The sequence below is a fragment of the Candoia aspera genome, chromosome 1, assembly GCF_035149785.1.
Source record: "Candoia aspera isolate rCanAsp1 chromosome 1, rCanAsp1.hap2, whole genome shotgun sequence".
NCBI classification, from domain to species: Eukaryota; Metazoa; Chordata; class Lepidosauria; order Squamata; family Boidae; genus Candoia; species Candoia aspera.
In genome coordinates, this window is record NC_086153.1 from 176,922,537 (window position 1) to 176,947,612 (window position 25,076).

At 39.6% G+C, this 25,076-nt stretch overlaps 1 protein-coding gene across 1 annotated transcript; it reads right to left on the reverse strand.

The window, feature by feature from the left end:
- Window positions 1-17: 17 nt before the first annotated feature.
- CASP10 (caspase 10) lies at window positions 18-20,057 on the reverse strand. The gene is made up of 11 exons (XM_063317996.1): window positions 19,939-20,057; window positions 16,229-16,572; window positions 15,878-15,977; window positions 14,970-15,105; window positions 11,244-11,326; window positions 9,126-9,150; window positions 8,482-8,556; window positions 7,350-7,429; window positions 6,152-6,251; window positions 4,223-4,748; window positions 18-1,758 (listed from the first exon to the last, which is right to left on the reverse strand). The coding sequence occupies exons 2-11, from the start codon at window positions 16,540-16,542 to the stop codon at window positions 1,581-1,583; spliced, it is 1,617 nt and encodes a 538-aa protein (XP_063174066.1). The 5' UTR covers window positions 16,543-16,572; window positions 19,939-20,057; the 3' UTR covers window positions 18-1,580.
- Between the last annotated feature and the right edge of the window lie 5,019 nt (window positions 20,058-25,076).

Here is a 25,076-nt window from a genome sequence, read left to right on the forward strand (position 1 = left end):
ACATTTACCATTACGTTCTTTATTTTTATTAGCTACTGCCCAGTAATTTTGTGCCATGTTTTTGCCATCATCAGTTGATACATGGAATAAATGTTTCCCTGGCCAGATGGTGGACAGGTTAAAACATACACTATAAAAAAGGCATAACCTGGTCCTGTAGATTTAAATGTACAGCTAAATGACTCAGCATAAACTGAAACATAGACTGACGGATTATAACTAAAATACTATTTGCTACAGTATTACTTTAAATATCAGGGACGCGAGCTTCTGCACTGAATTTTTATGAATCGGCTCCAGTAGTTCCTTGTAGACCCACCTGGGGTTGTACACCCACCTATCCAGGACCGTTCTCATGTTTGGCAACTGTTGCACAATGTATTTAAAATAAAATCAATTAAAAATAAAATCAATTAAAAAAGCTCAATTTAGAGATTTGTAGCACTTCATATCTGAAGCCAAAAGGTACTGTTGATGCTTCCTTAACCCATATTTTCCTGGGATTGGATGGCTCCTGGGCATGTAAAGACAGCTTCTTTAAGGTGTGGATATGCCCCCAGGTCTGCCCCAAACTGCCTATTTGGCTCTGAATCCAAAATTCTGCACATACCTAGTTTATTCCTGCAATATGACTCTAGATAATCTGCCTATTATCTAGAGGATTTATGCAAGAACTTCTTTTCAAAACATACAGCAAATCAAGACTTTTCTATTATTTCTCTTCTGATACAATTTTCATTTTTTAATGGCTTGAACTTGGCCTCTTTGGGTCCTCCTTTGCCAGTCTTTGCAATCCCCCTGTATACGTTATTTCCTTGTTGAAGTCTTCTCTCTGCTCTAAAAACACTGCTTTGTGATTTCTCATTTTGCCTTACTTCCTCTCATCCTCACTGTAATGCAACTCTTCAGATGTACAATTTACAACTGTAAATTTACAATATACATATATCCTGTGGACTAGAGGAAACATTTTCCCATTGAACAGGGGCAACAGAGCTACCAGCTGCTGCCTTTTACAGGGATTTTGTTCTTAACTTCATCAACTTCTTGCAAGGAGTTGGAACTTAGGCAACATCTAGAATGGAGGCCTCTTAATGTAAGGCAGCATTGTGGCAGTAGGTCTGCAAACTGCATCTACTCGCCAGTAAGCACTAAATACACACAGTATCCACTCTGTTTAATAGCTGAGGCACATGTTAATTTATTCATTGCAATGTGGTACTGTTAAAAAACCACACTGTGTTTAACTCCCAACGGTTGCTCCTGGGCTTGGAGATTCATTCCTGAGCATCAGTGGTTTTGCAGTATGCTCCTTCCCCATCAAGCAAACCTGGTGAGATCACCTTCAGCTCTATAAAAGCGGGCTCACTCAACAAACGTGCTGATCATCCAAATCCACTGTGACATGCAGTGAGTGGCAGATGGGGAGAGTGCCTGCCTGTTCGTATTCTTCAGCATCAGATAGCTTTGTGAAGGCAACAGCGTTCAAAGCACAACAAAGAATGAATGAAAGCATGAGAGAAGGGTAAACTCTATTTGAACTCACTGCTCTTTTCTCTGTAAGTCCCCAGCAATCTAAATTATTGCATGTCTGAACTCTGCTCTGATGGTACAAAAGGATCTTGAGGCACAGGGAAGATCAATTTTTTCCTGAGAGTATAAGCTGGTTGTGGCATCTGTTTCTTTAGGCCTTGAACATCTGCACGTTTGCTCACTTCTTCATTGACTTCTGTAAGAATGGATAATATATCTTCACCTCTGAAGAGAAGAAAACAAACACCAATTAAATGTCAATTTTTACTTTGCACTTTCATATTATCACTGGATTATAAACGAATATAATTTCAAGTCAGGAAGCACAAGACCAACTGCAGATTTAGGCCTGGAGACAAATTCTCTAGCATGTTGGAAATTCCTTAGGCCCCACCTTCTCTGCAACCAGGAAGTTATACTCTCTCTCCCCCCGCTACCTATCCAGCACCAAGATTACTGGAGCCAGCATGGTGTCGTGGCCAAGATGTTGGAGGAGGTCTGGGAGACCCAGGCCAAGGGCTACGGGAGTTCCCTGGGTGACTCTGGGCCAGTCACGTTCTCCCAGCTCACCCTACCTCACAGGATTATGGTTGTGGGGATAAAATGAAGGGAGATCCCCAGGTCAGCACCTTGAATTCCTGAGGAAAAGGCAAGTCGTAACCACGTAATAAATAAAATTGCCAATCTATTCAGGAGCCACATGGTTTGAAGGGTTTTGTTTCATTTCCCTCTCCCACTGCAGAATTAAGTGCACACTTTTCTTGCAGATGTATTTTACCTTTAGAGCTAACAGATGCATGCAGGAAACCTATTTTTCATTGTTGGTTTTTACATCTTTAATTTGTATTACATGTCTTAACTATCCAAGGAACTGCAGTTATGGTGCATGTAAAGTAATATACAGGGTGTACCAAAAGTCAGGCCCATTGACAATTTATTATACAAATTACATTTAACATTCAGATTGGTTGCTATTTTCTTCTGAATATTTTGCTCATTTGACTCATGACCTCTGAACATTCCTAAGTACAGTAACATTTTCTCTTATAAACAAACAAACGCATTGTGATTGACCTATGGGGCCTGATTTTTGACATAAATTAAAGTTCTACAATGGTTACCAGACATTTCAAAAAGCATTCAAATGTATGAAGTCCCTTCCCTCTACAACAGAACTGGAAAAATAAATTAACAGGCCGTTTTCTTCCATGATGCTAAGTAGAAGTCTGCAGTATTCAGATTCAAAGCAGGAAAAGTGCTTTAGATCAGCATGGATGCACTCGCTGTATCTAAAAGAGCTATATGGGTTTCAAGAAAATATAACTCTGACTTCAAGAGGAATTAAGGAGATGGAGACAGTGTGCAATATATTGCTGCCTTGTACCTCCTTAATTCAAAAATACTATTTCCCAGGGACCACACAACTATGGTGTGAGGCTGCTGATGGGTACAACGAATGTGCCCCTGTTGATCCAAAGCAGTTTTACTTCTCTTACCACGTAACTAGATTCCCTTTTTATATAACAGAGATCATATGAAGAAGGTTAATAGCCAGAGCCATTATTTGTTAATCTGACTTTCTCCTTATTTAAAAAGCTGCTAAGATAGTAATTGCCAGCTCTTCCTACTTCAACCCGCCCAGAGTTCCTCTTTTGGGGGAGATGGGCGGTAGCAAAATTTGAATAATAAATAATAAATAAATAAATAAACCCTCATTTTGGGAAAGCCAGCTTTAAATACAAAACTAGCATAGTTTTAGCTTAAAATTGGCCATACATGGAGAATGATACCTAGTATTCTTAAGGATATTATAGTACTTACTTTACTAGATCAGAAATTGTCACCCTTTTCAAGCTATGTTTAGATCCTGCATTGTCCATATCATTACTTGAGTATCTAAGAATATCTCATTTTCTGGGGAGCCCTGGCAACTAAGCAATAGCCACTCATACAACAATGAACCATGCCAAAGAAAGTGTCTCAGACCCATAAGACATCTGGTACAAGAGATCCCTTGATAGAAACTCCTCATGTCATGGAGGGTTCAGCTTGGTCAGTGCAGGATGCAAAATGAGATTGCATCACCAAGACCTCTGGGACTCTTCTGATTTTGTATGGAAAAGGGGTAAGTTGATAGTTTGCTCCAGTTGCTTATAGAAACTTGTTAGACAACCACTTTCATCCCTACCTTAGATGAAAAATGGCAAGACACACGAGCCCCCAATCCACAAATGACACTATTGAGGTTCTTCTGATGTTGTCTCCTTCTAGGACAGTCTCAGTGGCTCTGTTGCCCTCCCTCCCTCCCTCCTCCAGGCAAAAATACTCTTACTTCCTCTGAAAACACTCTTATTCCCTCAGTCATTTTAATTTGTTGGAAACTATTTTGACATGTGAAGAATTCTGACTGTTCTTTTACCATTTAAAATATATTTATACTCTCAATTCAGTTATTTCATTATAGTCCCTAACTCAGGCAAGACTGTGCTATCAGGATTTTGAGCTGGTTCCCAAGGCCATTATAGAAATGTTTTGAAAGAAATGAAGTTATGAAATGATTGAAAATTGTGTGAAAAGTCCATTAGAATTGGCTAATTGGCCTACTAACAACTCATGAATCTATACTTGGTAGTTCATTCAGAGCACTCGTGTTAAAGAGAAGAAGGCTACCATGTGACATGAATCTTACCTTGGCACCAGGAGTTGCAGCTTATTGCAAAGAGCCTGAATGTACCAAGTCCCTTGATGTACATGCCGGAAGGAGAGGTAACCATCTACAGTGGCCATGCCAAGCAGGAAATCTGCTTCAGCTGGAATACTTGAGGTCAGCTGGTGGGAAGAGACAAATCCTGAACTCTGTGCATCTGGTTCAAGTGAGATGGAATTGTTGCTGTCTGCTTGGAGGTAGACAGGCTGTTGTGCCTTTCCACCCTGACATGCCTGGATGAAGAAGAGCTTAGGTTTCTGAGCCAGCAGTGGGCATTGGTTGGCTGTGAAATAGGACATGATCGTACGGATTGGAATCAGACATGCATCTGTCCCATAAATTTTCCCAGATACTCCATGAGATAAAATGCAGCATATCAGACAGTCACTGTCTTTCCAATTCTCAGAAGTCTGCCAGTCCTGCAAAAGTTTTTCAATTTCAATGGAAGTCTGGTTGTCATACTTTTCCACTTTGAACCCAAGCCAGGTGAACACATGTTTCAGCTCCACTGTAACACAGAAACAAGGTAAAGAGTTTAATATGAAATAATGGCAATAAACACAGTGGATGTGCCATTTACATGGATTTAAATTACACAAAAAACATGCCTACAGTTTCTATTCCTGCAGTTTTAGGATAAAACAGATTTAACAATTACTAACAAAACTGTATTTTTTGGTAATCTAGTAGAATTAGGCTTATGACTGTGAGACTGCCCTTGCCTACTTACCTCTTCTAAACATGATATAAATGCACAAAATGATTAATGACCTGTAGAGGAACTTGACTACAGATTCACAGGGAGCCTATAGCTCTATTTCAATATTCTGGTGGAATTTGCAGAGAAGCTGTGGAATTGTAAACACCAGCGTGATCCCTTGCATCTCTGACCTTTCTTCACTGAACAGGAAGGGCTTAAAGGTGGACAGCAAATGTGAAAAAAATATAATATACAGCTAATGGCTATCATCCGAACCCTTCATTAATCACTACTGCAGACATCTTGCGTATGCTCAACATTTAGGAGCAGAAGTAATAGTATACAGGTAGTCCTCACTTACCAACCACTCATTCAACGACCATTCAAAGTTATGACAGTGCTGAACAAGGAGACTTATAACCAGCCTTCAAAGTTGTGGCTGTCACAGCATCCCCGTGGTCACATGATTGTGATTCGGGAGCTTGGCAACCAGCATTTATGAAGGTTGCAGCATCCCATGGTCACCTGATTGCCATTTGTGCACTTCACACAGCTGGCTTCTGACAAACAAAGACAATGGGGAAACCAGCAGCAAATCACAAGTTCCGGTTGCATGATATTGTGCTTAATGACCTCTGGTGATTCACTCAACGACTGCAGCTGGAACTGACGAACCGACATTGTAAGTTGGGCATAGTCACGTGACTTTTCATTTAACGACCACATCGCTTAGCAATGGAGTTGCCGATCCCAACTGCAGTTGGTGAGAGAGGACTATCTGTAGTATATTATGAGAAAGTTGATGGGAAAAGAATTGCCACTGTCGTCCTTTCCACAAGGTTAATGTGGAAGTTGCAGTATGATCGCTCCAATCCATGAAAACTAACTTATTTTCATCTGCACACATCCCAGTTCCATTTGTTTATCTTCATCAAGCTAATCATCTCTAAATAATAAAACTCTTGCCTGGCATCTTCTGTGGAATAAAGTGGCAGTTTAAAAATAAAGTTAAATAAAAAAATTTAAAAACTGGACACAGGCAGCAACAACAACAAAAACTAAAAAGCTTTTATAGTCTTAAACCACATAAAAAGTACAGACTAGTAATCATTTGCTGCTCTGTAAAGTTAAAGCACTTTATAGAAAGATGTTCAAGCAATTAAAAAAAGAAAGGGGACACCCCAGTATAAGCACCGCTTTAAGCCACTTACTGGCATCCTTCTCAGATCCGTTCCTTCTTCTGAGACCACCCTCAAAATTCACATTGTTAATAATGAGGCAATATCCTCTGCACTGCCCATCCATTTTATACTGAGATGGCCTCTGTAGAATGAAGGACAGAAGAAGAGTATCAGATTTTGGTCTATAAGGTCTTCATAATATTAGCATTACTCTGAAAGCTTATATTATATATATTATAGACGGCATAGGGAATGGTCTTAAAGGACAGGAGGAAGAGCCTCTACCAAGGCAATGATCAGACAAGTGTGGCTTGAGTCCGTCCCAAGAAACTACTTTGAGAAAATATTTCAGGCCTCTCCCTAATTCACACAAAGATAAAGGGAGGGAAGGGAGAAGCACATTCAGACTTGAAAGGTTCTGTTCCAATAAAAGTAGTTTTAGTCCTATATGGCATTGCTTTCCTGGTCTGGTCTATCTTATAGGGTTGACAGCTATAAACACATTTAAATATCAATGAGCTTCAGTTGTTTTGCAACAGTGTCTGGAACCCTAATAAGATATCTTTGATTGAGACAGCCTAGTCCACACCAACTTCCTTTCTCAATTGCTGGAAAACCAACTGGGCTTTAACAATGGTCCTGCTAAGTCAGACCCAAGGTCTGTCTGGTCCATATTATATCTTAACATTGGTGACTTTCAATTCCCTGCTTTTAATTACAGGCTTCGTACGATATTTGCCACCAACATCTAGCATGCACGATACATTGCCCTTAAAATCAACATCACTATTATAACCTGCAAATTGGACATTTTTTTTGAAGGACCAACCACCTCAGAGTCATCCCAGACCACTCCTCTAGTGAATCTAGCTTACTCTGATTGCTTCTAGAAATGAGGCCCGAGTTGAAGACAACTAGGTGTCAGGTCCTCACATATAAAGCAAATGAACAAAGTTATGGCAAGGTGGGGAGAGCAACAGTTGGCATGATGTTGTTGGACTACAATTCTCATGAATCCTGGCTATTAGACTGGCTTACTGGGTCTGAGGAGAACTGAAGTTTAATAACATCTGAAGGGCTTCCTATTGCCCATTCTGTAAAAGGACATTTAAAAGTTAAGGATTGGCCAACATAAAATACATTAAACAGCTAGGTTTGGGACAAATGTTATGCCAATACATATAATGATTGATTGGGATATGCAAGAAACAATTTAGAAGGTACAAACCTCTGCTGCAGCTTCATTCTTCCTGACAGCTTGTTTTAAGCTCGGTCCTGAGGGATCAAATATTGGTTCTGCCTTGACAACTAAAAAAAGTACAAAGAAACCCTTAAATACACTTGATAAGATTTATCTTATCTCCATTTAATCTTTTGAGAGTAGAATACTCTAGATAATAATGAAAGTATTTCCACAAAAAGACAAAAATGTGATTTCCCCCTAGTTTCTTTCAATTAAATATTTTTGGGGCCAATATTTTCTTTCTTTCCTGACTGGCAGGCAGCTTTCTCATAAATAGGGATATCAACTCCAATACAAAGTACAGATAGTTGGAGGAGAAAGCCAATAACTAATTGATAACTTTACTCAATGTTATAGTGACTCCAGTGTGAAAAATGTGGTATGAAGGTACTATTGATTGTTTAAAAGATCCTTTGAGCAGCACAAACATGTATTTGTTTAACATATAAAAGAATTCTGCCACCTGCCATGACTTTTGGCAATTCACAAAAGTATGAAATAAAAATAGAATATTCACAATACACTCAATTTAAAATGAGATTAAATTAATTTTAAAAACAGATCACAAACTATTTAAGTGAGTAGATTAAGCAAACAAAAAGGGTCAGAATGCTGAAGTATCTTCTGGGAAAAAGCACGGAGGAAACTGGATGTCTTCTGGATATTCTGGATCAAAGCAACTCCCATCAGTTCCAGTCAGCATGACCCATACTTGTTATATGATTTGTAGCCCTAAAGGATCATCAATCTCTTGTCATACATGAATCTCATAGAGATTTCTAGAAGAATAGGAAAAATCATTAAAAAGACTGCTGAAATGTCAGTCTGGGTATAACACATAAATATGTTTTGATGGGAGTACCAGGCATGTGTACCAACCTCACATCTCACTCTAACAAAAGGCTCTTTGAGGATCTTAAGGCACTCTATATTTCCCCCCTTTCTCATTTCTTCTATGCCCAGGATGAGAAGAACACTGGATACATTTTTGTATTCTACTGTAGTGAAGTCTGAACAGCTCCTAGCTTAATTCAAGCTCAACCAAAGCAGCTATTTACCTTAAAACTATAGTTAAGCAGAATAAAAGGCTCCACTCATAGAAAACTTCTAAACAAACCTTGATTTTCAGCTAAAGAATGAAAATTTCTAATATGCTCTTCCAGGCTCCCAAATTCTTCAGTGCAAGGGAGTTCTAAGAAGGAAAGGAAAATTAATATATTACCATTTATTTTATTGCTTGCCTTAGGGCTTTATCTCAAACACTAGCTGATTTTCTACATAACATTTTGCCATGGCTGATTCCCAAAATAAAATCACAGTTTGTAGCCAATGTGTACAAATCTTACATTGTGTTAACTACAGCTTATTGTTATTTCCAAATCCAGGTTCCTATTTTCTTTCGGTGCCCTATCCCAGCCTATTAATTTCACTGCCACTATGAGAAAACAAACATGGAAAGGGACCTCTGGTTATATTTCTAGTCTCTTCAGGACTGTACATAGAAAGCAGAACCAAAAGTATTCTGGCTGCAAGACAACATTATTCAAATAACTCTTTAGACCAAAAGATTGGGGACCACTCGACCAGCCTATTGGAGCCGTATTTCTCTTCTCTTGGCACAGACGTTGGTGGGACTATTACTGAGCATACAGGACACCTTACAAAGCTGAGATGAATGGCAAGAAAGTTTTGCCAAAAACTTAAATCTAAAGGGCAGATTAGGAAAACCGGAACATTTTAGTTCAGTACAAAACTACTTGCCATGATTCTTCGGCAGAAGAGGATCCTGCATAGGAAACAAAAAAAATAATTAAGATGAAGAATTTCTGGGCATATCTACTCAGAAGAATGCCTTCTTTGCATTTAAGTAGCCTATTCCTATGTAACTGTGCACAAGATTGCATTCTAAACCAGCTCAACTGGGCTAAAAATTTACTAGCAAATTCTCTAGAAGTCTGACCAGGAAAAGGAACAAGATCAAGGATGTTAGGACATGGTCTATTTGTAGAATATTCTTTGTTCCATTTCACTCCCATCTCTTTCATCATAATACAAATCTGTATCTATTTCCTCCAGCTGGAAATTTTAATCAATACATACTAGTTGTAGCCTTTTAAAAGGAAAAAGTGAGGTTGAACATTAAAATATGATCACAAATTGGTACCTTCTATTAAACAAAGTAATAGGCATAATTTGCATTTTATGATATACAGATGTAGCATGGATGTTACAAAAGAGATCTAAGAAGAATACAAGCAGACAGACAAGAGTAATAGAAGAAAGAAGGAAAGATATTTGTCCAAATCAGAATCACCAACTTTGGTATCCTTTAATAAGGGTCACAATACTGAACATTCCCTCTAATATATGCTGGAAGTGGAACATAAAATACTGCCATGTCATAGGATGCAGCATGGCCTCTATTTATCAGATGGATTAAAAAAAAAAAAGCCAAACCTCTTCTTCTTTGAACTCACTGTCAAATATCTTCTCACTTGCCCATAATCTAGTGTTAATTATTATTATTTTATATATATTATTATTTTATATATATTTTATATATATGAAAGTTTTAACAACAGTAAGAACTAATATGAACTAAATTAGAGCGATAAAGAAGAAAGAGAAAGGGAGAAATAAAAGAAAAAGCTAAAAGTACAAAAGAGAAAAGAAGAAATTAAAGAAAAAAGAAAAGTAGAAAAGATACAAAAAAGGTATAAAGAAGTGGCCTCCGATCTTCTTCACAGTGGTTATAAGATTTCTCCATTGTAGGTATTGCCAAATCTTTCCACCTTTGTGCATACAGTAATCTCATGCAGTAATCATATACAAAAACAGTGTTCCATGGCTCTTTCCTGTTTATCTTTCAGTATCAGGAGGACAAGTTCTGGTTTCAAGGTGAATATTAATCTTTAAAATCCTCTGAATCGCGGTACGTATTTGAGCCCCAAATTTTATAGCTCTTTTACACGTCCACCAAGCATGATAAAATGACCCTTCTTGTAGTTCACATTTCCAACGTAAATTTGAAGTACCTTTATACATTCTAGATAATATTTCTGGTGTCATATACCAAGTGCTAATTATTTTTCAAGCAAATACAATCCTCTGGTACAACTGCTCTCATCACTTGGGGATTCTTAACATTCCTTCTCTCTAGGAGACACAAGGTTGGGGGAAGCAGGCTGAAGTTTTGGGAAGTTTTATTTATTCAAAACTGTTAGTGAGGCTGATAAGCAAGGAGTGCAGAACCCAGAAATTAAATAAAAGATTATTAGTAATTTGAAAAAAAAAACCTAATAAGATAATCAGACAGAAAGTAATGGAGAAATCAAAACTCCTGAGTAAAAAGTAGCATTAAAGAACCCCTGTAACTAATGGTCTGGGACTGAACACCTGAAGGAGTATCTCTTCCCACACCAGCCTACCCATCATTCAGAAAGAGTCTAAAACACCCTATACCAGCCTTTCTCAACCAGGGTTCTGAAAGAGATTGCTAGGTGATCCACAAGAGATAGTGAAAAAAAAAATCACTATTAAAACTTTGTGAATCATGCAATGCTAGCACTTGAAGAGTTGGGATTTCTATGTGCTGCAGTGTATCTGCTGGCCTGCCCCTTTGCTAGGGGTTCCAAGAGAGATTATGCGAAAAAAGGTTTTATGTACTTTGTGCGCCACACAATTCTAGCACTCACAGTGATGGAATTTTTATGCACTGTAACCCAGCTTACTGATCACGCTAATGTACTGTGAGCTATAGATATAGTAATTTTTATGCAGGGTTCCCTGAGACTTGGACATTATTTCAAGGGTTCCTCCAAGGTAAATATGTTGAGAAAGGCTGCTTTATACAAATGGACAGCATTTCCTAAGGCATACCTGGAGTAAAGTGGTTCCAAAAGTTGGTTTGTTAAAGCCACAAAATGGAGAGGGCACAGTTTCTTTGATTCCTTGATAAGGCACTGCAAGGCAAAGTTAATAAAATGGTTTGGAAAGAATGCACTTCCCCCCTCACAAATAAGCACTAAATTTTTTTTAAGTTGGTTTGTAAAGCCCTAGAAGTCAGCTACAAGATTAAGGAAGAGTCATAGCCTTTTGACAATGAACAAACAAAATGGAATTCTTTAGCACACCCCAGTTTTTAACGTTGATTGCGCTTCATATTAATTACTAGTTTCAAAATACAATTTCTGATATCTAGAGAAATAAACTGTAATCTTCCACATACATCCCCTATTAAACTAAGCTTCAGAAAGTGGTATTTTTGCTAGAATAGAATAGCTCAAAGATGGAGGTTACTCCCCAGAATCTCCCCCAGCTTAGTGCGAAATTCTTTTGCAATGCCATTCTCCTTCTTTTATTATTGTAACAATATAACTGAATCAGTAAGTAGAATATTTAGGTTATGCTTCACAACTGCCTTAACTGCAGGCAAGTACTTAAAAATAGGCTGTAGTTAGGCTGTTATTGTTCATGGTTCTCTTGTGATTACATTTTTTGATGTGTGCGTGTTTTTTTTTTAAGTGCAACTCTTTGCATAGAAGGGAAAAAGGTTCAGGAAAGATGGCAGTGGTCTGAAGATAGCAGTAAAAAATATAGGAATAATGGCAGTTTCATTCATTTCATCCAACATCCTTCTCCCCAAGGTGAGATTGGCCCCAACTCTGCCAGCCTTCTGGGAATCCCTTAAGACGTTAAGGGATCTCAGGGGAGATGGCTACACTGCACATAATATCAAGATGCTCTCTCCTAGTCTTTTTAATATTAATGGTTTTATTATTTTTTATAATAGTTTTTATTATGGTATAATTTTAATGTTTGTTTTTTACAGTCTGTTTTTATTGTATGCCGCCCAGAGTCACATATGAGATGGGTGGCTATATAAACGCAATGAATGAAAATCCTGATCTGCTTTCTGCCTCCACTCTGGAATGAGGCATGCAGCATAACTTCTTGCTAGGAGTTTGGGCCACCCAAAACCCCATACCCCCTTTATCTTCTCTAACCCCAGACCAGGAAATCTGGTTTACTGATGGGGCTTCATGGTGGGAGGCGGCGATCCAGTATACCTCTTGGGCTGCTGTTTCTACCACAGGTTTGAAATTAGGGGCTCTTTTACCAAATTCTTACGGTGCACAAGAGGCAGAACTAGAGGTTGCCCAACAGGCACATGCCTTAGCAGTGATAAGTTGGGAGGAAAAAGACCAGATTATTTTGGACTTGCACAATATGACTCTCTAGGGAGTAGGGAAAACCTTGGCAAAGGCATGTCAAGTTGCAGCATGGCCCAATCATCGACACATTGTTCAGCCCACTGTCACTAACTGCCTGGAATGCCAAGTTCAGAACCAGAACTACTCCAAGTTGCAACTCCCACTCTATGATCACAGATAGATTGGTACATGGCACACAATTTTCCTGGACTACACTGAGAGATTTTCTGAATGGGTAGAAGCCTTCCCCACATGCAATAATACTGCAGACACCACTGCAAGGTTGTTGTACCAACAGGGCTATTGTCACTAGGGTCTGCCACTCCATATTTCAGCCAAGAGGGACACTACTTCAGTTAGTCAGCTCTTTGAAGCCTTTACCTCAGTTAGAAATCAAATGCAAGCTGCATGTGTCGTACAGGCCTCAGATCAGTGGAAAATGTGAACATATGAATGATACCATTAAGACTGTGTTAAGGAAACTCTGTCTCTAACACCCACATGCATGGGCAGGCTTTCTGCCAACCATTCTAGCAGCCATCTGAAGCTCCATCTCAGCTGGATACAGTCCCTATGAAATCCGGTTGGTTTCCCCATGCACCTTGGGGTGCACGGTAAACCAGGGGAGGTTGGCTTAAAAACTTAAAAATCATAAATACCCTTCCAACTCTCCTGCTTTACCTGTGAAAAGGTCTACAATATCTCCTATGCCTCCACCCCTTTATTTTTTTATCCGAAGGTTTCTTTTCGTTATGTGGGCATGAGACATACTCATGTCCCAGCCTATAGCTTGGGGGTGGGGGGGTTGCCTTGTGCCATTGGGTGCTTGACCTCTCTCTATGCCCTGCATCCCAGGAAAGTCAGTCCATCAACCCAACTTAAACAGGAATTATCATAATCTTGCTGTTTGTATTATTTGCCTTTATATTAATTGCTTCAATCTTTCAATGTGTTAAATCTGTTTTCCTGAAATATTGTATCTCCATGTCAACTGGACAGCAAACTTATTGGCAAGAATAAGTTTTTTTCTTTTTGTAGTTTTTTTCTTTTTTGTAGTTTTTATCTTTGTTTCAAACTTAATAAAATTATTATTAAAAGAAAAGAATACAATGAAAAAAAACCTGCAATGCTCTGAGTGGGTGATTAGTGAGCCCCATTTTGTGGCATCTCCTGTTTAACTCGATGCCCAGGCAGGCCCGCAACTAGGGTCTGTGTCACCTGGGGCAAACATGGATTCCGCGCCCATTTTGGTGCCCCCCCCAGCGCTCATTTTGGTGCCCCACCAGCATGGCGCCCAGGGCACATACCCTGGTTGCCCCCCACAAGTTGCAGCCCTGTGCCCAGGGGAGGAATACGTGAGACTAGGCTGAAGCTGCCATAACTAAAGATGAAGCAGTCATGTAAGCAGAGAGGACAAAAAGCCAGGAAACTTGTCTAAAATCTTGTTTCCTTCTTATCTAGGGAGGTAGGCAAGAAGGAAATACGTCATTAAGGAAACAACAAAAAAAGTCACCCGAACCAGACAAAGGAAGTTGGGCCTGAGCACATGGAAAATCTTCCCCATCCCATCAACAGCTACCAGACTTGTAAATTAACAAGGCAAGAGTAGCTGCCAGTCTTGTGAATCAACAAAGCAAGGTCTTTTGGGGGTAAAAGGGGTCCTGAAGCCCGCCCACTCGAGTCGTCTTTGGATCCAGACTCGGCGGCTTCCATCCCTCTAGCTAGTGCCTGGCAGCCTAGTTGCGAAGGACGTGGGTTAAGTGTGGATGAGTCTGTATGTCTGTGTGTCTTGTCTGCTCTAGCCATACCTATCTTGAAAATCCAGGTAGAAAGCAAGGGGGGCTGACAAGATCCGCGTGCCTCAACAGGCTGTGAGTGTGTGAGTGAGTGACCATAAGCCGGACCTGGGAGCAGGTGTGACATCGCTTGCAATCAACGAACAGGAGCATAAGAGCAACCAGGTGAGGAGAGGATGCTGGATGAAAGAGGAAAAAGAAAAGCGAGGCTCCTTTCTTCTCATCGCCCTCCCCTTAATCTCTTCTCTCCCAGGTGTGGGACATACGGAGGAATGGAGTGAAGCCCAAGCCCTTTCCCTGCCTCCCTTCACTACTCTATTTTTCTGCTCTTTTTCTCCTAGTGAGCTACAGAGAAAAGACATCACTAACCAGTGGAGAACAGGGTTTAACGAAGGAAAGGGAAGGCCACCTCCCTCGCTTCAAAGGAAAAGGAGGGTGGACTTAGGAAACCCATGTTGGCTTGGCTCTTAAGTCCTCAGTCAAGCACCATGGCGACAGAAGACAGATGCCCATAAACATTCACAATTGCAGGTAAGTTCCTTAGAGGTACCATGCTTCAGTGAATTTGGTAAGCAGTGTTTTTCAAAATTAGATACCTTTTGTTTGTTTGTACATCACTATTTTCTTCTGGAGCTGAGGTGCTATCTTCTGGCAGATTTTTTCAAGAATACTCAGGTCAGACTCCATTAGAAGGCTTTTCTTCTCCAGGGAAGTCAGCAGCTCCAGAGCCGACTGGGAGAGAAAAATCAGTGCAGTAGTTACAGCTTTAATTGTGCCTTCTATACCACTCGAGTCACCAAGTCTTTCCACACCTGTCAGCAAACAAAAGCAACTTCCTACGTTTCTTCAATCAGAATGAAAACCTCCTAAACCGCACAGGCCTAAGTCAGTCTCTAGGATTTTGCAAACAGCTTTTATGGACACGTAGAGTGCATTTCTGTCAGGAACCAGGTCAAGAACCACGCTGAGCCGATATCTCCAACTCTAGTTCTTTATTGTTCTCACCATATAGACAGAATCTTGCCAGACTAAAGCCACTCAACTAACCTAAGGGGAAATAACCTAGAAGGGCTCTAGGACGGAGCTACCTTGAACCTCTTAACCTTCCCAGCAACAGTGTCTGGGCTGCGATGCCTCTTATCTGTCTGGAATGCATTTCCTCCCTGGGAACTAGTGACATCGCCAGAATCCACATCACCCCCTCCTTCGGGAACATATTCCATCACAATTTCAGAAAATTTCAACCTTCTAAGATTTTCTCAAATTTTGTGTATCTTCAGGGGGGCTGTGTGAAGGCCCCTCTCATTGCAGGGACTAAGGACAGTCCTTCTTGCTCTTGACAACACACCTATAGTACTCTTTCCTTGGGGAGGTGGGTTTGTTTTTAAATCTCATTTAACTTTTTCGAATTTATCTTTATTATTCTTGCTTTAATTAGATTTTTGGCAGGTATTCTTTTAATGTGTTTGATGTTTATTGTTTATTAGTCTCTGTGTTTACTCACCATAGTAGACTGCTTCTTTGGGAGGTGGTCCCTCAGAAGAAAAGCAGCATCTTTCACATTATCCTTTGTGAGCTCTTCTGCTATTTCATACAGCATCTGTCTGGGTGACAAGTCTAAAAATGTAAGCTAATTCTTTTTATATAAGGTTATACATTCATCCTTAGCACCTTGCCTACCATCTCAGTTTAAGCTTCTGGAATTTTGGACAATGAACTGTGATGGCATTTATTTAGATATAGGATGCAAATAAATAAATAAATCATGAAAATGCCTGTTACCCATTCAGAAGGAAGATAATACATCAATCAATGCTTTTTAAGCAGAAGTTATATTCCTATTTGAAAAACTCACCGATATCCGGATACCCTTCCTCTCTTAGGCAGATGTTGTTGAACAATCTCTTTGGTATAAGCAAGTTTCTGGAGCAGAAAGTTACACTTCATCATGTAGAGAAGCTCTGCTATGAGAAAAGTATCATCCCTATTCAACAAGTCTTTACTGATGAGCAACTGGAAAATATCCTGGGCTGATTTCACTGTTTCCAGCTTCTTTAATGGGATGAAATCAGAACAGAGAAATTTCAGGTCTTCTACATCTTCCTTCCCTAAGTTTTCATCAATTGATAGTAGCTGCTGGCGAAATATCACATTGCCGTTGTCAGCCATGAGGAAAGATTTTCTTAGGAGCTAAAATCTCTAAAACAAGGGGAAAAAAAATAGAACCAGTTTGGCCTAGTGGTTAAGGCAATGGGCTAGAAAACCAGGAGACTGAGAGTTCTAGTCCCACCTTAGGCCTGAAAGCCGGCTGGGTGACCTTGGGCCAGTCCCTCTCTTTCAGCCCAACTCACCTCACAGGGTTGTTGTTATGGGGAAAATAGGAGGAGGAAGGAGTAGTAGGCATGTTCACTGCCTTGAGTTATTTATAAAAATAATAAAGGCAGGATAGAAAATAAATAAAATAAACGATTAGAAGCAAGGTAGTGGTAAAAAAAAAAGCCCCTGGAACATACACACTCACAAATTCTCTCCCAACCAAACAAAAGCAAACACTTTTGCACAAAAAATTACTAGTAAGAGCAGCAGTTATAGCAAATAATGTCAATATAACTAAAGGTAGATAATTCAGCAAATGATCAAACAAGGGGAAGGAGGAGAACAGATAAGCCATGTTTCTACTTTTGCAATGTGGTAACATTACCAAAAGCTAGAACATTTTTGGTTTTGACATGCACACATATATACACTAAAGAAGTAAAATATATCTTACGACTGTTACATTATCAGAGCGTTCCTTCTTAAAGTATATCTGATACAGCAGATGTTATTCCTCAAGGTATTCTCTGGGCATAGCAATAATGCAAGGAATGGCTTCAATTTGTTTTCACCCCTATATTTTTTATGAACTATGTCACTAAAACACTGGTACTAGCATCTATTTGATTAAAAGGTCATTTTTAAGGGTAGTCAACATACAATACATAAAATCCTGTGACATAATGCAACCATTTGCCAAAATACCATTAAATAGCATCAATTGTGGTTTCAAGTCCCAGCATGATATGAACACCAATTCACATGAAAGCAAGAAATCAGACTAAAAAAAGATGCAAGTGAAGAATTGCCTATGCAACACCTATAAAATGAACCTATTGTGAGAAAGAGGACTCCTGCATATTGGTCACTGCTTGCTGGTTATAGGCAATTCTATCTATTTATTCCACAGTTAGATCTTAATCTGACCACATTTAAAGATTAAAATATTCTTTAAGATTGGTTGCAAACCTCCATTTATAACAATCAGGTGCCCTCTCCAAAGCACCTCCATCTTTTTGTTTTGTTTTGTTTTGCTTAGGTCTCTTTTTTTTTTTTTTTACCTTGATCCATTTCCAAATTTCCTGCATACCCTGTTACAAGAATTTGGGACAAGTAGATGGAGATAAGAGTAAGAGTTTTCACATCACACTTCAATCCAAACCTCCAAATGGTATTGATTCATGTAGAAATTAACAAGCACAGGGGATAATAGGACATCCTCTGGAAAAACCCTGGGTTACTAGCCAAATATCACCTGAAACTATTCCTCTAGGAAGCAGCACAGGATTATACTCTTCTTTCATATGGCCAGGAGAAAGAATAAGCCAGAATTCAGTTCTCTTTAACAAATTACTAGCTTGTCTTTATGCATTAATCAAGAATTGGGCTTAAAATTCTACTAAACATCCAAGCAAGGCAATCCAGGTTTATTGTCACCTTCTGCTGCACTGTTGAATGTATGTGTTCTGGCAAATGGTTTTATGAAGAGATTGATGAGCCCATGTTCAGCCATTTTGTACTCGTATTTTGTATTTTTTTAGCCATTTTAATATTTTGTATGACTTTCCCCACCCTTTTTGTAGGAAGGCTGCTCAGTAACAAGCACCAGAAATCACTTGCAAATCATCCACCCAGCTGAACTGATAGAGTCATGACATCTGCATCTGAATAAAGTAACCCCACTCTGACCAACTGCAAGTGCTCAGGTTATTGCTTCCTGTTGCCTACAAATGCTTCACACAGAGTTGGTTGCTGTGCCAATGAGACACATTACCAATCTTGATGAAGAAACATCAGTTTCTTTATTTCATTACCTATCTTAGCTTGTTTTGCTAATAAGAAACATCACTTGCTTTATTTTGCTAAATGCTACATGTCTTGCTAACTTGTAACAATGGTTGGGATTTGGTCTGGGGTATGCCTGTTTTGAGAAACTCTTTCCAGGCATCTTTTTGTCTGTGCAGAATAAAAATAATTTTTAATATTTATTAAAAATTGGGCTGAGCATGCCAGGCACAAACCCAGCCTTTCCTGGGACAAGATCACAAGTGATTCTATTCCTTTTTTACTCTCAACACAAAGATTCTTCACAGAGCAGCATGCACTGCTGTAGTAATATTAATATTAATATTAATATTGCAGTTATATCAGGCAGGACTAGTAGTGAGAAAACAATTAGAAGTTGGAGCATGCTTGAAAGTTAAGGAGCACATTTTTCATACAGTAAGGCCACCAGCTGATCTAGAATGAATGGCCTTTACTTCCTGTGGAGCGAATGCCTCAACCTTCAACCAGATTTACTTGGAAGTTCACTGTTAACCACTGCACAGCACATAACATTACAATAGGGTACCAAGATTTCCTTACAGATCAATTTTGCAACGTTACTTATCTAGGATTTCGTTTGAGGATATGAATTCAATTATTACAGTTAAGGAGTGATAACTCTGTTTTGGGATTATCATCTCAAAAACAGGGCCTGGAGAGTTCTTAAGTGAGAGAAATGAATAATTTTCTATAAAAACATTCAGAAAATATGAAGTTTGTACACTTACAGTTTAAGGTAAACAACATGGCAACCATGGGCATCAGTGTCCTTACACACTTTCTTTGGTGCTTTCCTGACTTCCTGACCATCTAGTTTTTTAAAACAGTATTCATTTTCATAATGCGCAAATCCTTCTGAGCAATGAGGACAAGGCAGCTGTCAGGGTAACAAAAAACACTGAATCTATTTGAATTTGTTCACATAAAGAGAACAAATATTTTAAGAAGATACCGGCAGAGTTGTGACATACAGGCAGCCATCACCTAAAACCATATAAGGAAACTGCTCCTGCCCCGGAGTTCATGCCTTCATTTTGGGGCATGCATTTGCAGCTTGGACCAATTAAAGTGGTCACCTTATTCATTAACTGTTAATGGCAGGCCAGGAAGGGCCCCTCATTCACGTTACAGGGCCAAGGTGTTCGCGGAATTCAGAACAGCCACTCCCTTCCGTTGTCACCAAATGCCCCTGCTGTTTTTTCCCAACACTTTCGATTTAACTGCTTTCCGTGCCTATTTTCTGCAGCCTGAGCGGAGAGAACACAAACTTTTCAACTTCTGTGCATCAATTTTGTGACTTGTTCGCTTCGCGGGCGTGGGGGTGGGGGCTCATGGCTGGAGAAGGAAGGACGCAAACAGCGAGGTCAAGGAAAGTGCACCCTGTCTTAGCTTCTTAGTAAGACACCCCAACTCGCTTGATACCTCGACTTCGGCTCCTGAAAAATTCTCTGGCGTTGGGATCTCGGAAGGGGCAGCTAGGGCGAAGCTGATGAGACGGTAAGCAGATATTACGCACCGAAACTTGAAACGGGAAAAGTCTTGAAAAACTTGAAACGGGAAAAGTCCTTTTACCGCGTTCATTCAAAGCAGTCGCGGTACTAAAGCGCGCAGGCAGTGCTCGATACCGGCCGCGTGCGATAAATTGATCGGAGAATCCTTGTCCGGCCACGATGAAGTAAGTTTGGCCGAGGTCGTTTGAATTTCCTGGTTTCAGGCAGCGTTGAAACTCCACCCCTCTTCCTTCGTAGCGATTTAGCGGGAAATGAGGTTTCCGCCTCTACCAGTGGCGACCAGAATGCGTCGCTCCCCATCAAAGTAATACAGACTTCGTCATCGGGTTTAAAATAGTGTTTTCGAGGCCACATGTCGTTCCCTGCCCTTTCATGTTCAAAAGCAGATACTTTTTTAAAAGGAAGGGGTGCACATTAAAGGAGGAAGCCGCCGCCGCCACCATCTTCGCACGTCAGCCGCGGCGGCGGCAGCAGCGAACTAGATGGCGGCAGCCTCTTCGCTGCCAATTTCTCCTCTTCCGGATAGTTGCGCGCATACTCCTGAAGGGAAGAGGGATCCACTCTCAACCTAAGGCAGCGTTTCTCAATCAGGGTTCCGCGAGAGGTCACTGGGGGTTCCCTGGGAGATTAATTTAAAAAATTATTTCAAATTCAGGCAACTTCACATTAAAGAGTAAGTTTCATTCTTTATTTTTAGTTTAAGAATATTGTTAATGCACATATAGAGGCCTACACATAAACTAATATAATTTTGTAACTTCTGGCCTCTATTTGAGCCTGAATGTTCAGGGGTTCCCCGAGGCCTGAAAAATATTTCAAGGGTTCCTCCAGGGTCAAAAGGTTGAGAAAGGCTGATCTAAGCGGGAGCGGGGAAGAGATATTTTGAATGACTGAGGTGAGGCGGGGTGGGGGGATCCTCGTATGGCGCTGCTGGCGGGAAGCAGCAGTGTGGATCCCCTCCTCCCTTTCTCTCCCCCGCAAACTGCGAAAGCGGGGAGGGCGGGAATCGACGCCTATTGCGGGGGCCCTACTCACCCCTGACGTCCAAGTTCCCTTTTGCGAATAACTCCCTGGAAGGCTGTTTCCCCCCGCAACCACATACTGTACAAGTGATTAAAAGGGCCTGAATGTAAAGTCCACCAGTAACGTGGCCTTCCGGTATCTCGGATTGTTGATCCCCATCTCATCCTTTCTACCCCCGCATAAGAAATTATGCATCTAATGGGACTTAAGAGCTCACTGCAGTTCCCAGGATCTCCGGATGCCAGAAATGTAAAATACTTCTGCTTGGTCCAGTGTTTTGGCTTTGGACCTCTTCTCCCACTCAGGCTTAAGCTTGTAAACTATGTTGAGGGGAGTGGGGACAATTTTGGATGAAAATGTTTTAATTAATTTAACTCTGAGATTAGATATTAATGCAGCTTTTGTCACTGATTTATGAATAAATATGGCCAGGATGGTGGATTACAGAATTGTATGCATATTTATTCAAAGATACCACAGCATTCAGTGAACTAATTCCCTAATGGTTCAGCTGAGGACCTTGACTTTAATTTTGCTAGGAAAAAAAAATCACAATTACAGTAGTTGCTTTATGTTTCCTGCGTTGCAGGGTTACAATTTAGCCATCACTCTCACTCTGCAGCCCTATAAATACTTACTTGCTTAAAAAATTGATTAGCTTGAACATACAACACATTATTTGCTGCATGGGTAAGTGCCACAGGGCCAGTAGATCCCAAAACCACTAACTGCAATTTTTAAAGATTTTTTTAAAAATATTTCTGCCCTGTATCAAGATTCCTCACAGCTAGTCAGCAAGCAGCAGTCACTATCTCTTCTTTCCAACAGCTTTGATGTAAGTTAGGAAGTTACTTAATATGATTTTTAAATTATTACTACTCAGTGGTGATTGTCAAGAGGGTGCTTGAATGAGTGAGCAAGCTATTGTTTTAATCTCTTCCACAATCTCTTTCACATTATCATTCCACCAAATATCCTTTTCCAGGGGGCCAGTGAGGCCACTGAACCTTGACCCCACTGCTTACTCCATTCCCCTTTTAGCATCTCCTTAAGAATTTTTAAGTCCAAGCTATGAATTTGACTTGAGTTTTAGTCCCCTTAAGACCAAGAATGCCAGCATTACATGATCACTTTTCCCCAATGTTTCTGTGTCTTCCGCTTCATTTTCTCTATTCCATATTAATTAATATCAAGCTCCTCAGAGGTGAAGGAACAGAAATTTTAACCTTCTGGAAAGTTATGAAGACCCAGCTCTTCTCCCAAGCATTCGGCTAGGGTGGGGTTGAGTCAGGTCAATAATTGGGTTGGACTGGCACCTGTTTTTATTCTATTGTTTTCATTGGTTGTTGCGGGCTGCCTAGGATCACTATGTGAGATAAGGAGCCCTTTAAGTTCTTTAAATAAGTAAGTTGATTTTGTTCAATGATCTCAATGTCATGTATATTTTACACCTGAAATACATCTTGGTCTAGTAAAAGTAGAGACTGAAAAGCTGAGATCTGCCTGTGCCCATTTTAAATGGTATAAGGTTGTGCTTGTTTAGAAATGGAAACTTGATACCATTTAAATAAAGTGGGCTAAAAGTTTTCATTGTGGTTCTAGATTTCTTTCTCAATTCTTGCATTATACCATCATATGAATTGTTTGGTTTTGTCTTAGCATGTCACCTGAATGAAATCATATTGCTTTATCAACCATAAAATACATGAACCAGAAAATGGAGTTACTGCCAAGGGTAATTTACAATGGGCTATTCCACTATAAAAACAAAGCAATACTGTTGCAGTAAATAGTCACATGGTTTTGTTGTACGTTGCGTTATGTCATCCGGGGGTTGAGAACAAGCCTTTATCAAAGCTGGGCCCTGAGAAGGGATCTGAAGACAATGCACATATATTTTAGGAAGTATTCCAAGAATACGGGGCAGCCAGAGAGATGGCAGAATCTCTTGATGGACCAGGCAGCTTTGGGAAACTCAGTTTGGTGATCTAAAGTATCAAAGGTTATGCCCAGCAGTATCTCCAGGTATGAAGAGATTTGGTAGATGGGATTTCTAGATGTTTGCACAGGATTGCTACTTTAAAATCTGATTTTGTATAGTAGTCATCCCCAACGTGATTTCCTCCAAAGATACTGGGACTAGAACATCCACAATGCTAGATGAGAATTCTGGGAGTTGACATCTGAGCACTGAGTCTGGAAGGTACCAGATTGAATGCTGCTGTATAGAGTTAGACATGGCTAGACTAGTTTTTCCGAATTCAGCATACAGTGAAGATGCCAAAGGAGGTAAATTTAGAAGAACCCACATCAACACCTGAATTACTGAATTATATTAAAAGATTTTAAGGCATGTTAAAACAGCAATTTATTATTTAATCATGAGGGCTTTCAAAGGGCTTTAAGGTGTGTTAAAACCACAATTTATTACTTAATTACTAGTGTTTCAAAACATATAAAAAGGTTATTTTATATTATTCTAAGATACTGGTCTATAATAATAATAATAATAATAATAATAGTAGTAGTAGTAGTCTTGAAATAGGGATTAGGAATCCACATTTCCAGCTAAGGAAACCACACGAATACTGTATATTTCTAATTTCATCTCTGTCATTGCTACTACAGCCCATAATTTGGTAATCCACTTAATGGATTTACAAAAATCTTCAATTTTTAAGCCAATTTTACACATTAGACATTAGTAATTTGGAAGGATTACTTTAGTTGATTTTTTTTTAATTATTAAAGCTTTTAAACAAGAAGATTAAAAACTAACACAACCTAATAGAAAGTAAGAAAGAAAAGGGGAAAAGAAGGAAAACAGAAAAAGCAGAAAGTGAAGGAAAAGAAAAAAGGTTAAAAAAATAGAAAAGAAAAATATATGATGTAGCTTCTGATATTCTTCACAGCAGTTATAAGTACAATATATTTTAACCTCTAACAATACATCATGTTACTCTTTTTCCTATAATCTGTCCTGTCTAATCATCAAAACCATAAATCATGTTTTTTTCATTTTTATGTAAAAAATCCGTAAGAGGCTTCCAGTCACCAATAAATGTAGATAATGTCTTTTCTCTAATGAAAGAAGTCAATTTATTCATTTCAGCAAAATCTGTAAATTTCACCAACCATTCCTCCATAGTGGGTAGCTTTGAATCTTTCCATCGCTGTGCATACAGTGATCTTCCCACAGTAACCATATATTCAAAACTATCTTCCATGGTTTTTTAAATAACTGTTTAAGTTCTGGTTTCAACTGAATATTGATCTTTAATACTCTTATTGCACAATTTAGGATCAGACTAAAGATATTAGGGAAGACCCACAGATCAGCTAGATATGAGCTCACTAATATTCCTAAGGAATATGCAGTGGAGGTGAAGAATAGATTTAAGGGACTGGACTTAGTAGATAAGGTCCCGGAAGAACTCTGGACAGAAGTTGGCAGCATTGTTCAGGAGGCGGCAACAAAATACATCCCAAAGAAAGAGAAAACCAAGAAGGCAAAGTGGCTGTCTGCTGAGACACTAGAAGTAGCCCAAGAAAGAAGGAAAGCAAAAGGCAACAGTGATAGGGGGAGAGATGCCCAATTAAATGCAAAATTCCAGAGGTTAGCCAGAAGAGATAGGGAATTATTTTTAAACAAGCAATGCGCGGAAGTGGAAGAAGACAATAGAATAGGAAGGACAAGAGACCTCTTCCAGAAAATTAGAAACACTGGAGGGAAATTCCAGGCAAAAATGGGTATGATCAAAAACAAAGATGGCAAGGACCTAACAGAAGAAGAAGAGATCAAGAAAAGGTGGCAAGAATATACAGAAGACCTGTATAGGAAGGATAACAATATCGGGGATAGCTTCGACGGTGTGGTCAGTGAGCTAGAGCCAGACATCCTGAAGAGTGAGGTTGAATGGACCTTAAGAGGCATTGCTAATAACAAGGCAGCAGGAGACGACGGCATCCCAGCTGAACTGTTCAAAATCTTGCAAGATGATGCTGTCAAGGTAATGCATGCTATAT